Source organism: Dufourea novaeangliae, unplaced genomic scaffold (assembly GCF_001272555.1).
Source record: "Dufourea novaeangliae isolate 0120121106 unplaced genomic scaffold, ASM127255v1 scaffold8, whole genome shotgun sequence".
Lineage (NCBI taxonomy): Eukaryota > Metazoa > Arthropoda > Insecta > Hymenoptera > Halictidae > Dufourea > Dufourea novaeangliae.
The window spans coordinates 1,401,742-1,417,244 of NW_015373923.1; the positions used below are offsets into that span (position 1 = coordinate 1,401,742).

Below are 15,503 nucleotides of genomic sequence, written 5' to 3' on the forward strand. Positions count from 1 at the left end.
CCTCGCGACCGCATAAGCTCGATATTGTCCTGGAAGTATCGACGAGAAAAACGTGAAAGACAGCCCTCGTTCGAGGGCAAGGTGACTGTCAGGGGCTTCAAAAGGTAAGATAAATTAACCCCTGGACGATCGAACACGCTTATCTATCGTTGAACCGCGGATTGCGCGCGTTTGCATCACACCTGATTGTCTGAGATTCAATACCAAGAACGTTTCATACAATTTAATTAAAGCTTCCCATTTTATTTTGACACGTAAAAATCTACATTTGTGCTCAAATTCGCAGTCCATTTATCATTCTCTGGGCTCCACTTTCGTAATCTTTCTATTCCAATCGGCAACCAAAGTCTTCAACTGTACACGATAAAAATTCTAACCCTAAAACTAGCATTAAATGTCTACTAAATTAAATTCTATAATATGATAATGGAAATAATATATACTACAATTTTGCATAGTATAGTACGATATAAAATGTACAGTAAATTCAAAGTCATCGTAAGTTCCACCAAAAACACTGTCAATAATGGTGAAATAATAAATCTGAAACCCTTCATTTCGACGGGTTTTGTAGTTCTAGTGTTAATATAAAATCCATCGACAAGTAATCCGTCGTTTCTTTCACTGAACTAGTGACATGTTTCAATTCGAAAAACACCTATGAACGTTTTCCCGTTTAAAAATCGCGAATGACATCGGAGAACGAGGTCGAGTATTATTGAAACATCGCCAGCTTTCCGGTTTCCGTAAAAGCAAATATTGGTCTTGACAGAAGATAGCGGATTATTGGTACACCGAGAGTAATTTCCTGAATCTGCCCGGTAATCGTTCCTTACTCCATTCCACCAGCGACACTCGGTTGAACAAACGGTTCAAGCTCACGTGGAAATCTGCTCGTGGATTTACGAAGTCGGTGTACAAACCGGAGGCAACGAATCTTCGTCGAAATATACAGAACGTTTCCAACAATTTTCGAAGACCCGTTTCAGTCACGTGCATATGACTCTCCGAGTGCCGATAAAACTCGCGACGGCCGACGAGGAGCACCCCTCTGGCCGCCATTCATCGACGGAACGGCTCGAAAAAACTAAAACAAATAGGAAGAGGAACCGATATTTTGCGCGAACGGTAAATACAATTTTTTGTTTTTACGAGTGTGCACCAGCGCCCGGCGCAGTAAGTTTCGCAGCTTTTATTTTTTTCCCCGTTCCCCTCGGCCCGACTCAAGGCAATCCTGCGAGCGTTTAATGTGGGAATAAAACGGTGTTTACGAGGGAAAGCGCGATTCGAAGATTGCAGCCTGTGCCCGGAATTGTGGCGCGTTTGTGGGCGGAAATTTTATTCCTTTTTAGTCTGCTTCGCGAGTCAGACTTGGAAGAATTCGAAAGGGGGGTGTTGATCAAGAGAGGGTGTGCTCGTGGGAGAATTTATAGAAATTTGTCGTAATGATATCATCGCGACTGAAACATTTAGGATTTTTCAGTCTACATCTGTTTTGTGAGACCAAACGGTGGGTATAGTTGTACAATACAAAATATTCTAATGTACGCCAAATTTGTAATAGAAAGCATAATTGAACATGAAACTTTTGAGTTGGATTCATTCAAACGGTGCATAAGGGTTAAGGGCTGTGTACGTTTGCAGACATATTTTTCCAATATGAATCAAAAGAATCCAGAAATTGCTGCTAGTTATTATATTCAGGGTGCGTTCGCTAAAAAAATCGCTACTTGAATGCAAGTAGTGCAAAATACAACAAAGGATCAAACTATTTGTACAGTACGATCACGGAAACAAAGAGTCCCATGTCTTCAATATTATTAATTATATTGAAACATGTATATAACATAATCATTAACAACAACAAATTCCCAGGAACAGAAATTAATTACACTATCATCGTCTGGGTATAATACGCAAACTGTACAAACACTTTAGTCCCCAGCTGTAGAAGTTCTAGAGGGTGAGTTTCGAGGATCATCGATGAATTCTTACCAAATTGCAAAGAGACTACTCCTGTCACGATTCAATTATCATTCCCCTTGTAATTTCACCCTTAACTCCACGCGCGTGACCCAAGCGCCTCCAACGAGCCGGACGTCGCGATAAGAAGCTCGAATGCAGGGGTTGGTTCCGAATGGAGGAATTCTTACCCAAGTATAGCGAGGTCCGCCTAGGTTTGCGAGTCACGGGGCACTGAGCTTACAAGACACATCCAGGCCAGAGAGGCGCTTGCAAGCTCGCGGCTCCCAAGCTCGACTTCAACGTCCAACCCCCTACCAACGAACGCCCACTCCCCCCACGACCGACAGACAATATTTCCCGCGTTCCTGATTTCTATCCACCCGCCAATTAACGACGAGGACGATACCTTTCGACGTGATCGAGGACATACGGTTCCACGCGATCGTGAAAGTTGATCGGACCAGATCTTTGGGGATGGAGATGTCTAATTAATGGCTGAGAACGTTTAACTATTCTTGGGGTTGTTACATCTCCCTTGGAAATCCTATTAACGGCTGATTTCGGTGGAATGGTCAATTGATGGCTGAGAACGTTTGACGATTCTTTAGGTCGTTACACTTCCTTTGGAAACCCAATTAATGGCTGATTCCAATGAAATTGTCAATTAATGGCTGATTCCAATGGAATGGTCAATTAATGACTGAGAATGTTTGACGATTCTTTGGGTTATCACACTTTCTTTGGATCATTGCTGAAAACTTCCAGTGAGCTGCAAGATTTACAGGCACTTTCACTTTGTTTATGAGTTAGTATACTTCCCTGCTAATTTACAAGTCTACTAAAGGGATAATAGCATTTGTGTCTTATATGGTAGGGTGCTGAAAAGGTCAACGTCGGTTACATAAAGGTTCTATCGCGGGTCAGGGAATATCATGATACTCGAACAGATTCGATTAAGGGATTAGTAAAAACTTGCGCTTATAATCTTTCGGTTCTTACAGTGACGTGTGTATTCTATAACCTGAATTCAATTGATTCTCCTTTCATGGCCATCGAAGTACTCAGCAAGCCAACAATGAAAGACGATTCTAATTGTAGTCTCGAAGAAGTATCTGTGATTCGTACCAAATACCAAATAAAAGTGATCAGATCTTGTCGGCAATTTCGTTCGTTCCAAGTGGGAAAGAAAAAAAGTGGGAACAAGGGAGAACGATAAACTTCTCGTCGCTTTGACGCCAGACCAGGGGTTTCGCGAAGCCCCCAGAGGGTAGGCCATGCCGGAATGCGAGTAAAACTCGGCACCACGGACGGATTACAAGGGAATGATCCCGTTTCGGAACCGCGGCAGGGGAAATCGAGTGCCACGAAATCGAGGCGATCGACAGCACGAACGGGACGAACTTGAAAACACGGCTTGTCGAAAACGATTGGTAAAATTGGCCCCGACAGTACGGACCTTGACCGAGAGCCGGTAATGGTGTCTTTATAGGCGCGATCGGTGTGTACGCGCACGTCGATGCACCTGTACGTGAAAGACGAATGTTAAGTTTCCCACAGTTATCAATCCAGACGCGTTATCAGCCGGCTACCAATGCTTTTCATCTATGTTGACCTGGGATCGAAGGAAATTTACGTGTCTGCCTCGCGGGGCTTCAATCGTGCACACGATTTCGGAGGACTCCAGCGAGACCCGCTAAAATATTTCTATTACATGGTACAGGACGATTCAAACGTGGTATATGCAGGAGTAATAGAAAAGTCTATGTAACACATTCATTGCCACAGTGGAAAATGTCGTACGTAGTCAGACATACGTTTATTTCGTTTTTTAAGTCATAAATCGTGGAAAATATATACGTTTAGTTAATAGAGGCTGTGGGTCTTGTTTTAAATTATACTGCGATATTAATTTCACGAAAAAATTTTGTAGCAGTATCTAAAGAATCCTCTGTGCAATGTACGTGTCGCCCATATTTGGGTGAGGTGGTAGTAAAAATGTTAAACATAAATTTCCACGTTTCCAGACTATGAGATACAATCGCTTTAAATTATTGTCAATAATATAATAATAAGTAAATTGATGTTATTTCCAGTAATTACCTGACCGAAACGCGTTGACTCTTCTCGTCCCTAGCGTTCGCCTCGATCCTGGTGAACAGTTCCTGGCAAAGCCTCGGCGTCAGGCCGGGATCCTCCTGTACAAAAACCGAGGACAAGAACGTTCGAGCATCGTTAACCATTTTCCATTTCCAGACGAACGCGGCAAAAAAGAATAGAGAAAAATACATAGGTATCGAATAAAATTACGTATCGTTAACAATCGTCGATCGGAATGTCCCGGGGCGACTCTTCCTCCATAATTGAAACCCGGTCGAACGTGCCGGACGTATGACCGGGCCACGTGACGCGCTTTTAAAAATCCCGCGCTTCCCCTCTAACCTGCGCCCCTCTCCTCCCCTGCGATCGACTGCCCCGTTGGCCACGGAGCAATTTAATTAAGCGGCCACGCCGCGAAAACAGTTTCAATTTACCGGAGGAAATTTTCGAAAAAAAGGAAACCACGCCGCAGGACCAATTAGAGGACGCGCGCGCCAATGAGTTTTTGCGGGCTGCTGGGTCACTTGTGCCGGGTAATCAACGTGAACCGTTATGTTGCCTTTTAATTGCGTACCACCATAGTCTTTGTCTCCGAACTATTCCATAGATGGTAATTGATAGGAGTGAATATATCGATACACGCGAGGTGTTTCAATCGTGGGGTAGTTGGTGAATGAAGACTATTGTAATAAGCAGGGTTGCCAAAAAATTCCCCAACGTAGGGATACGATGACGAGTGAAAATGCAATATAAATGGTTAAGGTAGTAATGTAGTTAAAGAACTTGCAAACAAAGTTCATTTCACAGACACGAGGCTGAAGTAAATAGAATTATTATTCGGCCATGTCTTCCCTACTTCTGGCAATGCTGGTAATAAGAGCAAATATATTTACCTTGGTGCCCATCATCGTATAGGTTTTCCCGGAAGCGCTCTGACCGTAAGCGACCAGACACGCATTGTAGCCGGAGAAGACGGCATCCAGGACAGACTGGCCGAGGGTCTCGTAAATCCTAGCCTGGTCCGCGAAATCCTCGGCGTCTGGATGGGAAGAGTCGAAGCAATAGTCGAAATCATATCGCCGTGTTCTCTCGCGACTGTCCCCAGCCTTGCTCGACGACACCTTTAGGTTCGTCAATGAGATCCCGTTGGAATCGGTATGGACGACCACCTCTGATCCGGTTAGATTCACCTCCCTAAATCAAACAGAACTGTCCACATTTTCCTCGCGAAAACTACACCTGTAATAAACATGTTAACAACCTGTTCATTTACCAGAACGTCCAGTTAGGTATGATAATTAGAACGTTTCACGTTACCATTTACACAGACTCATCAAAGTCTGTTTTTCACCCCTTTTGCCTGACAAATCCCTATTTAATAGTTAGATTAGATAAACTATTTTGTGATAGGACCTTGGTCCCTGCTATCTCCCCTGTTGTTTCCAGGCGAGTAGTCATCTTAAGTCTCCTGAATTCTGAAGGAACGATACTGCGTGCACGACATCGTTCGATCCCGTAGTACGTCGAGCAATTTCATAAACGACCACCGGATTCCTTTCGATCAAAGATTTCATCGTCGACGAAAACGTTACACGGCTCACTTACTTAGCGGTGCCGTTCGATGTCTCCAGAGAGCAGCAATCCCTTGGATTGGTTCGCCTTCGCGTAACAACGATCCTCTCCCCATCGAACCGCGAATGGTTTTTCGATCCCGTGTCCCATTCGGACCGCTCCGGCAGATGGAATTGCTAATTCGCGACGAGAGCTCACCGGCAAAGGAAGTCGATAACACCGAGTTAACTGTCGCGATGTTAGCAGAGGTGGTGCCTCGAAGCCAGTGGTATCCGAGGCAGGAAGTTCGGTGTCCGTTGGATTATTAGATCCCATCCCCTACGGAGGATCTATCGGTAAAACGTGTCGAAAATCGGTCGATTCGGGATCGGTTCTCGCGAAATTCGAGGGAATCCCACCGAGATTCCGTTCGGCGTATCACGGTCGAACGGATTTTCGGGTCGCCTTCCGCCGTGCGGCACAACATTTGGCGTGACGAGACACACCGGGAACGCGGTTACGTGGCCCACGTTAAGCTGCGTCTACACTGAATTGAAAACCAGTGTTATATAATAATATGCTTTATAAGCTTGTTATACAACGTGTTTCTGTAACTTGTTAAAATATTATACATTTTAAACGAGTATGTAACGAGTTTCTATAATATTTCGCATCTCGTTATTAAATACAACGTTAATTGCTGTTGATGTAATTCTAGCTTTTTCAGTGCTTCCGTTGAAAGTATCCAATTTCCGCTCGTATCTTTTCTCGCATCGTATTTCTTATTTCTATTTTTGTAGTACGTAGGCTCCCACAAAACGTGTTTCTTCCATTCGTAATTGTAAATGAACTAGTAAAGTAGTGTTTTCCAGTCAAGGGTTAAGGATGAATTATTTTATAACCGCATCATACTGGTTTACATCGACTGGCAGCATGTTGTATTTTTGTTTCTGTTTTTCTAAAAAGATTGTATAGCTTTGCTCTAAGACGTGTTACGGTAACAATGGAGACGCAGCTTTAGCCTACGTGTGACACACACATAAGGGCACATACAGAGTCGACGATCTCGGTGCTTGAACCCCCGGTCCTCGCGTGATTCTATCGCCCCGATTCGGTCTAATCGGGACGATTGCGTGCCGCGTATCGCGTTTTTGCGAAATTAACACCTCACCGACGCCGAATACCGGACACGCCGATCGTTCTGGGTCAACGAAGCTGATGAACTTCGTCCCCCGCTTCCGTCGAGACCCGATCGTTTCCGGAGTCGTTCACGGGTACCATCGATCGCGTAGAATTCGAAACGTTCCGAAGTCCCGATACGACCCACCTTGGTCCGGTTCCCGCTGACGAATCTCTATCGGGACGATCCCCCGTCGACGTGGAAATTAACGACGGTGTCCCTTATAAGGTTCGTTTATCCGTAGAAAATTGATTTCACTCGGACGATCGTGTATCTGGCTCGACGAACATCAGGGAATAGCCACGATTAACCCATCGATCCTTCATGTCTTCTATCTTCATCGACGATCCACTGTCGCGAAGATATACGTGTAAAGGTGTACTTCGTATCGGAACATCGACTATGCTATGACAGGAAAATTTAAACTATTAGACCCTTGCCATTGGGGTGTGAATCCACAGCAATTTGGCCCCAATCGATATTCATGAGATACGATAGCTGTGTTCAGACTGAGACCTCGTTCTATGCGTATCGATCATCGATTCAGAAATCCAGACGGATCCTCGTTCGACGGTCGCGAGAGAAAAACACCGCGACGAAGTTCTGAATGAAGAAGCAGACGAGCTACGTTATTCATTCCAGCTTCGCGAAACATCGGCGAACAGAACGGAGAACGGCTATACCAAGAAAACACCGAGAGACCGCCGCGTAGGTCTCTGAATGAATCGGGTTCCGACGTATACGTGAATAGCCAACCGGCTGGGACGTTATTATCATCACGGCCCCTCGTGGCGCCGCCCGCGGGGCCTCCAGTCGAATGTTATTCTCGAACGGATGCTCCTGCTATTCCTGTTGGAGTCGTTAAACTGTCGAGTCGTGTGTCATCGGCGTTGTCGTGCTATTCCCAAGTCGGCGAACGGCCACACTCCGTCCCGTGGATCATCGTGGCCACCGGACCGCCGCGAGATCCTTTGTCGACCCGCGGGTGCATCCCCCAGATCGTCGACGGACCACGCGAGAGTTCCAGTCGCGTTAAATATACTCGCCGAACCCCCTTCCGTCGACTATATGGCGTGTCTTCCCCGCCACGTCGTCACACGAGGCTGTTTCATGAGATTTTATCGAGTCCTCTGCCCTCGATGGTTTGTTTGTTCTTCGGCCTATGTTCTACCGAGGGCGGTTCAGAAAACTAAAGTGTCATTTTTTCGGAATGGAACTCTTCTGGAATACTGTTGATGGATTCGAGCAGGAACCGATCTGGATGATTATTTTGTTATCGTTTGTTGGAGATATTGATCACCACTATTGGAGTTGGGTTCAACACAAGCTACTAGATTTGGGGATGTAGAACCCCTGATGGATTGGTTTTGTTGTTTGTCTTGTTGCCTATGGTTGGTGAATAATATACAGGGTGAACCACGAATCGTGATCAGTAGAGATTACTCTGTTATTAGCAGTCCGATCGAAAATGTTTTATAAGTCACTCTTTCGGTAAAAATAACTTACGCCGTGTAAATACACTTTCATCGTTTATTTTATACGCAACCAGTTTCACATTTATGTATCCTATACATATGAATCATTTTTTATTTGTTAATAGCATATATTATCTTTTACAGTCCATTTTCTAAACAATTATCTCTGTTAATTTACTTTGTGACTTACACTGATGGCTTCCGAGCCCTCCATATATAGTACGGTTTACATTTCCAGGATCAACAGTTTCATCCGAAAGTGATCGCTGAAAACACTTCATCCCCAATCGACGTCCCCAGTACACACGACCCGATTGCCGTCCCGCGCCCAGTCCCCTGGGTAAATAGTCAGTTTGTCTCGCAGTTTCCCGCGGTTCTCGCTTCCATCTAAGTATAGAAACGAGTTCATAAGTGGCGGGACGAAAAGGCGCCGCGTACGTCCCATAAATCTGCCTCCAGATCCCCCCCCCCCCCCCCCCAACACCGCGAACTCGAAATAATTATCCCCGGGGTCGTGTGTGTTACTGGCAGACACCGAGTCGATAGACCCTGGGGGAAGATAGGAGGGAGATGCACAGAGTCGTAAAAACCGTGAAAAAACACGGTTTCGCAAAAATTGAAATCACGACGGTGAAACCTTGACCTCCGGCGGAGGTGCACGTATCCGGAGCAGGCTGGTTTTTTCTGTTTCTTAAAATACATCGGCCGAACCAGTAGCAGAAGTGAACTTAATGGCTAAACCGTCGTGTGCTAACGCGCGATTTTCAGTCAGCGTTTTCATTATACCTTAAACTTTGTAGCTTAGAATCCTTTTAGGACTCTTGAGACTTTTTCACTTCAGATTAATTGGAGTTCTAGTCATCCTCGATGATGATCACTATCATTTTACTTGAATATCGATGCATACTATGTATACATTCCACCACGATGATAATTATTCGAATGTTCGATACTCACCTGGCAGAGATCGGTCTTACACGCACGGCCACCTTGATGTTCGCCATATTGTCATCCCGTGGACGACGACGATCGGCATCATCTGACCACCATCCTCGATTCTAGATCGGTAACCAGCACGCCAGATGTACCGGGGATAATTCACAGACGACAAACTCGTTTCGAGGGATCTGTTTAATTACATTTTTCTCGGTGAACGCCGTAACACGGAACGTGGATAATGCACACACACACACACACACACACGGAATCAGAGGGAACCGAGAGGAAGAGCTTGCGCCTCCGCGTGCACTGTGGCCGGGTGCACGTGTTGTACTGTTACGATGAAAATACCCTCGAGTCCCGTCCCAAGACCATTCGCTCATGGTTTTACCCCACCCAGAGAACACCGACGGACTCGTTACATTTCGCCTAAACCGTCTGCGAACGCTGCACCATTATCGTCGTTCGATGCTTTCACCGCGATCGGTTTATCTGAATATGACCTTTCGATTCTCTTCCAACTGTCTTTATCTTCCAGTTGCTCGTTGCTTTGAATCACTCGTTTCGGTGTTCCAATAGCAAATTCCGTCACGGTGTTAACAGAGGGAGAATATTGTTCAAGATCAGGTGTCGTTAGACCTGATCGTTTGAGGAAAATTGTGCAGGACTTTGGATAACAGGAATAGAGACTATTGGGATACTAATGTGACAGAGAACAACAGAATAATTGTCGAGACACCATATTCCATGTTTTGTAGATTCAAAGACAATCGAAACATCTAGACTAGGGGCTAGAGTTCGCATAAGTAGCCTTATGATACTGGAAACGATTCGATAAGATTTACTATGTAATTACCGTAAGTTGGGGCTACCGACTCAGTCAGGGTAACTTTGTTCTAGGTCAAAAAACGATCATATTCGCGTGAAGTGGTGTTTCAAGTAAAAATACCTTCAAAATTGAAAATGATTATTTTCTGACTGGGACAAGTTTTTACTCCTGACGGAGTCAAAATAACCCCAACGTACGACACCCTCGAAAAGCTCAACGTAAGGTCCTTCGCAGGGAGCAACGTAACCGATTCGAAGCGATTAAGTAGAAACTCTGTCGTTTCGTTGGGAAATCCAGTACCATCGAACGAAACGATCGGTCGCCATTGTCTCTAGTCACGATCAACCCCCCCGAAAATCTGTTCGCTCGTCGACGAACGGGGAGGGAGGATCAAACCGCGGTGTTCTCGGTCGGCACTTTGATCTACGGGGATATTTTTAGGCTAGTGGAACGGCTACAGCATATATTCTCTGCCAGTCGAGTCGTCAAGGGACATGGTCTACAATCGTGAAGCGTGTAGTGAGCGTCTATGTTCACCCGTAGCGGTCGTTATTCGTCTTTGGTGGCCGTCAGGACCGTGAAGTACGAGAACGACGTGCTGAGCACCTGCAAAGTACAGAGTAACTTAGCAAGAAAAGCTCTCGATCCTTTCAGGAGTACAATTCACGCCGTCGCGATGAGATACACTGATACAATTGAACCTGGGCCGAAGTACAGTCAATCATGGATTAGTGTTCGAAGGTTCCTCGGCCGCTGACAGGGAAAGGTCCCCAGGTGTCATTTTTTAAAGTTTATCATAGTTATAGAGATTGAAATTCCGAAGGTAATGATATTTGTTTCAGTCGCGTATGGCCATTAGTTTATTATATATTTAATGTTCAATGCCGAGGAGCCTTCTAACACTCATCGATGATTTACCGTAGCTCGAAGGGATTGAGAGGAATAGAATATGAATTCCACTCACCTTCGAAAAGCTCTGCAATGACATACTGTAAAATTTTGCCGCTGTTATCTTGCTAGGGACAGTCGATCGCATCATAATGATCATAAGACTCGAACCGTAACGGCTGCCGATCCAACCGCCATTGTACACGGACTCGCCCACAGCTTCGCTCTACATTATTACCGGTTACCGATTATTCAAAATGCAATCCTCGAGGATGATTCTGATAGACGCGAGTGATTAGTCAAACGATCCTGAATATCCCCAATCGGAGACACGTGGGCCAAGAAATCTAGAGAACTTCCCCCGTTCCGTTTCTATTTTCTACCCCTGATTACATCGGTCACTCGCAAGATTGGCCGGTTGGTAATGCAGTTTCTCGGACGTTTTGCCTTCTTTAAGTTTCGAAAACATTCTTGAATCTAATTTTAATTGCAACTCGTAGTGACTAATGCCTCTTACATAAAAGTGCCTCTTACATTAAATAATTTGGTGGTCGAAAGTCTACCTGAGACCGCGGTCAGTAGCTCTGTCGTCATTAATAAACAAGAAAATATAATACCCTTAGTATAAAAACAACAGCATATTAGCACAGACGAGATATAAGAATAGACCTAACGTCTTATGGGACCTTATGTCCCGCGAAAATCACGCTGATCAGGAATTACATTCGACACCGTGTTAACGCACAGCAAACACACACCCGTGACTGCATATAGCGATACATATATACATTATTGCCCTGGTTTCGCTAGTAAGGAATGGAATTCTGAAATGGTACGGGGGCTCCTGAGGCCCCCGAAGCATGGGACAGAAAATTACATTGCATGTTAGGTCTATCCTTCTATCTCGTCTGTGACATTAGTACCATTTTCAAGAAATGTAACTGGCTCCAAGCGCGAGATGTCTAATTAACAACGGACATACAACAACTTAACATCGATGATTTCAGATCGGATCAATCAAGCCCTCGATGAATTATCGATGCCAAGGGGCCAAGTTTTTATCGATTTACCTCCTCGATCAGCCCGTCCCCGCTGAAGCTGAACATGAACAGCTCGAGGATGGCGGAGTTCAAGAAGGTCGAATACTTCATCAAGCGTCCCTTGTCCTCCATCATCTGGAAATGTTAGTTTTTATCGACGAGGCCGATCGACTCGCTAGCATCGCATCTTTGGCGCGGCACGCACCGAGGTGATCTGGAATCCCGCGAAACAGAGGAGCCCGGTGCTAATGACGAATTGCCCAAGAGCCAAAACATTTATGATCCTCTCCAGCGCGTCCGCGTACCTGGAAACGAGTCGTTCCGCGTAGCCGAGCGCCCTCGCGATTAAACGATCGTCGTTAAGAAAAAAAAAAAAAAAAAAAAAAAAAAAAAACGATCGATGACTCGTCGTGATATCACAGAGCCTCGCGAAAACTTTCGGCGAACTACAGGATATTACAGTTCGAAGTGTTCGAAGTCAACTTGACGGAACAGATAGGTAAAGCTCACGCTATCGCCTGTTGGTGACGAATTACACAGTCCGTGATCACGGTAGCGGAATCACGATCCTCGCTGTTGATAGCCTCCAGTCGTTTTCGTAGAACCGCGAACTTGGCCGATCCGTGCATTATCACTATCAGATTGAAACTAGTCGCGCCGGCGATCATGCTGCCGCCGAAACCACCGGCCGACACGTTGAACAAATAAAGGCACTCGAACGTCGGCGACACCGTTTGATTGATGTAAAAGTAGCCACGGAACGGGAGAATTTTGTCCTTGCCTGCCACGTAGATCTGCGAAGGAAAAAGGATGAACGGTAATCGTCGGTGTACGTACAGACCGATACAGATTTTGTTAAAGACTATCGAATCATCCCTGGATGGATACTTATGAGACCGATTTTCATTGGGTATCTGAACATCTTCGAAGACCTAAATCCTCTAAATCGACATCTAGACGTTCACCTAGACTATTCGTTTAGAATATTCGCAAGGATGTGCACGTACTTCCAAAAGCGGGACGCACATGAACAACACAATCGTCACGGCGACAGTGCTGATAAAGTACTTGGCCAGCCGAAACGCGAACATCGTTTTGCCAGCTAAGATTGCCCTGTCCTCGTATGTGGACGTGGTCCAGTCATCTCGCATCGTGTTCACCACATAGAGCATATCCTTCTGATGGATCGTGTAGACCACCATCCGGACGACGCAGAGATAGAAGGCTGTGCAGATCAGGGCACACTCTGTCGCTTCGTCCAGGTCGTCTAGATTGTGAATCACGTCGGCTGTCACCGCGATCGACATGACTGTCACCTGAAAGCTTAACTTTTACACGGTCTATCTGTCCACTTGTTGTCAAAAATCTCTACTAAATAAATTCAATTAAATCGCGGGTGTAGTAGGAATAGCACGGTTCACATTTGAAAAACTTGTACAGTTTTGTCGTCTTACTAGGAAAAACATGCAGAACTGGTGAAATCTTCTAAAGAGTACCGTTGCCGTGCCACTCTTCTCAGCTATCGGCCAGATGGATATTATCCTCCCAGTGATCATTATGGGCTTGATGAGTGCGTCGTATTCCCGGCGACCGTACAGTTGAAAATCCATTATTTGGTTTTCGTTCGTTTATCAGGCTGCGCTTGTTATCGAGACGGTGTCACCGTCGAGGAACGTTCTACCTTCGACTAGAACGATCGTGGCCATACTCCACGGAACGCAGACAAATATCTCGTCGAAACCGTTGAATGGCACATCGATCGACGACGAACACTTATTGTTTCATAGTGGGCGGATAACGACAGTCGGTGATCCAAAGTTCGCGATCGAAAAGTGTTACCTTCCATTCGACGATCAACTAAAGAGGACGGTCGTGACAACTTAAAGTACCCGCAATTCGACCTGTCCTTTGGGCAAATGTGCGTGCACAGCTGTACATTTGCATCGCCAAGTGTGCGATTGTACATTCGCATCCCTAAGTGATTTACGAAAATTGTTACGGGAGGTTCCCGCAATCGACTTCTTCCTCTTCCTTGTATTTTTTTCCCCACTTCCAGAATTACATATAATTTAGCGGAAAAGTTATTGCTCCTGCACGTACGTTTGTGTGAACGAAACGAGAAATGATATCTACGTGGGCTACAGTAAATGAATTTAATAACAGGAAGTTGATCGAACTGTTTAACATCATTATTGTATCGTATAAATATTGTAGAGTAAATGTTTGAATGGAAAATTAAATATACAATACGAGCGAGACAGAGCGTTTATACAGATTCAACGGCCGCGAACGTGTACAAATATATTGTAAACTCGTATATATATATATATATATATATATATATATTAGTATAGGATTGTACAATATTTACACAGTTATATTTACGACAATTCGATGAAATGAAGCTTATATTACCTGACGTATGTTTATTGGAATATACATATAAATTATAATGATTCCGGCCAACTATTTTCCGGTGTAATTAAACGCCCAAAATGATCGTCGTCGGTCTCAAATTATTCCTGACGACTTAATGCGTAAACCCAATACTGCAGAACACCAGAATTAGTACAATTGTTTATAGTTTATGCTACTAGTAACGTTGACCCCTTATGGAGTGGCAACCCTAAGGACAACAGGTTTGGATTGACAGTGTATCCCGACATGCATACCCCGTTTAGTTCACTTTGGACAGCTGTTACACCGTTATACGGATAGCTTTCGTTTAGATAAAGCACTCGATTTGTAACTGAAATAACGTAGATTAATCCCCTGCCATTGAAAATAATAATAAACGACCAGAACACTGTCAAAATCGCATTTAATTGCGGAATACTACTATTCTTTCGACCGGTGGCGCCACCCGTGACAATTCGCTCAAACTGCTAACCAAATTATATCGACAGGTGAGTGAAAATTTCTAGTGATGGAAAAATGCAAATATCTCAGTACTTAAGCACTTAAAATGAACGTCATTAGTCTCAAATTGTCCCTCAGGACTTAATGCATGGACCCGAGAGTGCAGATCCCCTGAATTAGTAAAATTAATTATGTCTGTATTACCGTAGCCCCTTATGGAGCGGCAACCCTAATTGCAAAAGATTTCGATCGCATTTACACCGCTAAACGGGCATGATTCTTCTTCGTTTTGCATTAGATACAACGTTTAAAGAACGTAGATTACTATTCTCTAACGGCTGGAAACCAGTTATCGCAAGAACATTGTTAAAATCGCATTTGTTTGCAACGGTTGACAGTGTATCTCGCCATGCGTACCCCGTTTAGGTCACGTTAAATAGCTCTTCGAACGTTCTATGGACAAGTTACGTCTTGATCAAGCATTCAGTTTGAAGCTGAAAGAACGTAGATTAATCTCCTGTCATTGAAAATAACAATAAACGACCAGAACACTGTAAAAATCGCATTTAATCGCGGAGTACCACTATTTTTTCGACTGGTGGCGCCACCCGTGGCTAATCGCTGAGACTGGTACCCATATAATTGGCTAGTAGTTTCAGCGATTCGCCACGGATGGCGCC

General features: G+C 44.7%; 2 protein-coding genes across 2 annotated transcripts in view; both read right to left on the reverse strand.

The window, feature by feature from the left end:
• Window positions 1-9,272, reverse strand: part of LOC107194535 — a 29,932-nt gene extending 20,660 nt beyond the window's left edge. The window contains exons 1-3 of the mRNA XM_015584176.1: window positions 9,226-9,272; window positions 4,956-5,256; window positions 4,066-4,160 (exon numbers count right to left, since the gene is read on the reverse strand). Of these exons, the coding sequence (XP_015439662.1) occupies window positions 4,066-4,160; window positions 4,956-5,256; window positions 9,226-9,272 (443 nt within the window). The remainder of the gene's footprint in view (window positions 1-4,065; window positions 4,161-4,955; window positions 5,257-9,225) is intronic.
• A 1,313-nt stretch (window positions 9,273-10,585) lies between these two features.
• LOC107194935 (odorant receptor 13a-like) lies at window positions 10,586-13,677 on the reverse strand. The gene is made up of 7 exons (XM_015584647.1): window positions 13,419-13,677; window positions 12,972-13,280; window positions 12,475-12,758; window positions 12,170-12,269; window positions 11,995-12,099; window positions 11,001-11,150; window positions 10,586-10,642 (listed from the first exon to the last, which is right to left on the reverse strand). The coding sequence occupies exons 1-7, from the start codon at window positions 13,572-13,574 to the stop codon at window positions 10,586-10,588; spliced, it is 1,161 nt and encodes a 386-aa protein (XP_015440133.1). The 5' UTR covers window positions 13,575-13,677.
• Between the last annotated feature and the right edge of the window lie 1,826 nt (window positions 13,678-15,503).

Bases quoted from the DNA above. Each gene is read 5' to 3' on its own strand.
- LOC107194935 (XM_015584647.1), bottom strand. From the start codon at position 13,574: ATGGATTTTCAACTGTACGGTCGCCGGGAATACGACGCACTCATCAAG. The intron at 13,281-13,418 runs GTAAGACGACAA...TTAAGCTTTCAG, and splicing joins AGTTCTGCATGTTTTTCCTA to GTGACAGTCATGTCGATCGC. The intron at 12,270-12,474 runs GTGAGCTTTACC...ACTCGTTTCCAG, and splicing joins CGTCACCAACAGGCGATAGC to GTACGCGGACGCGCTGGAGA.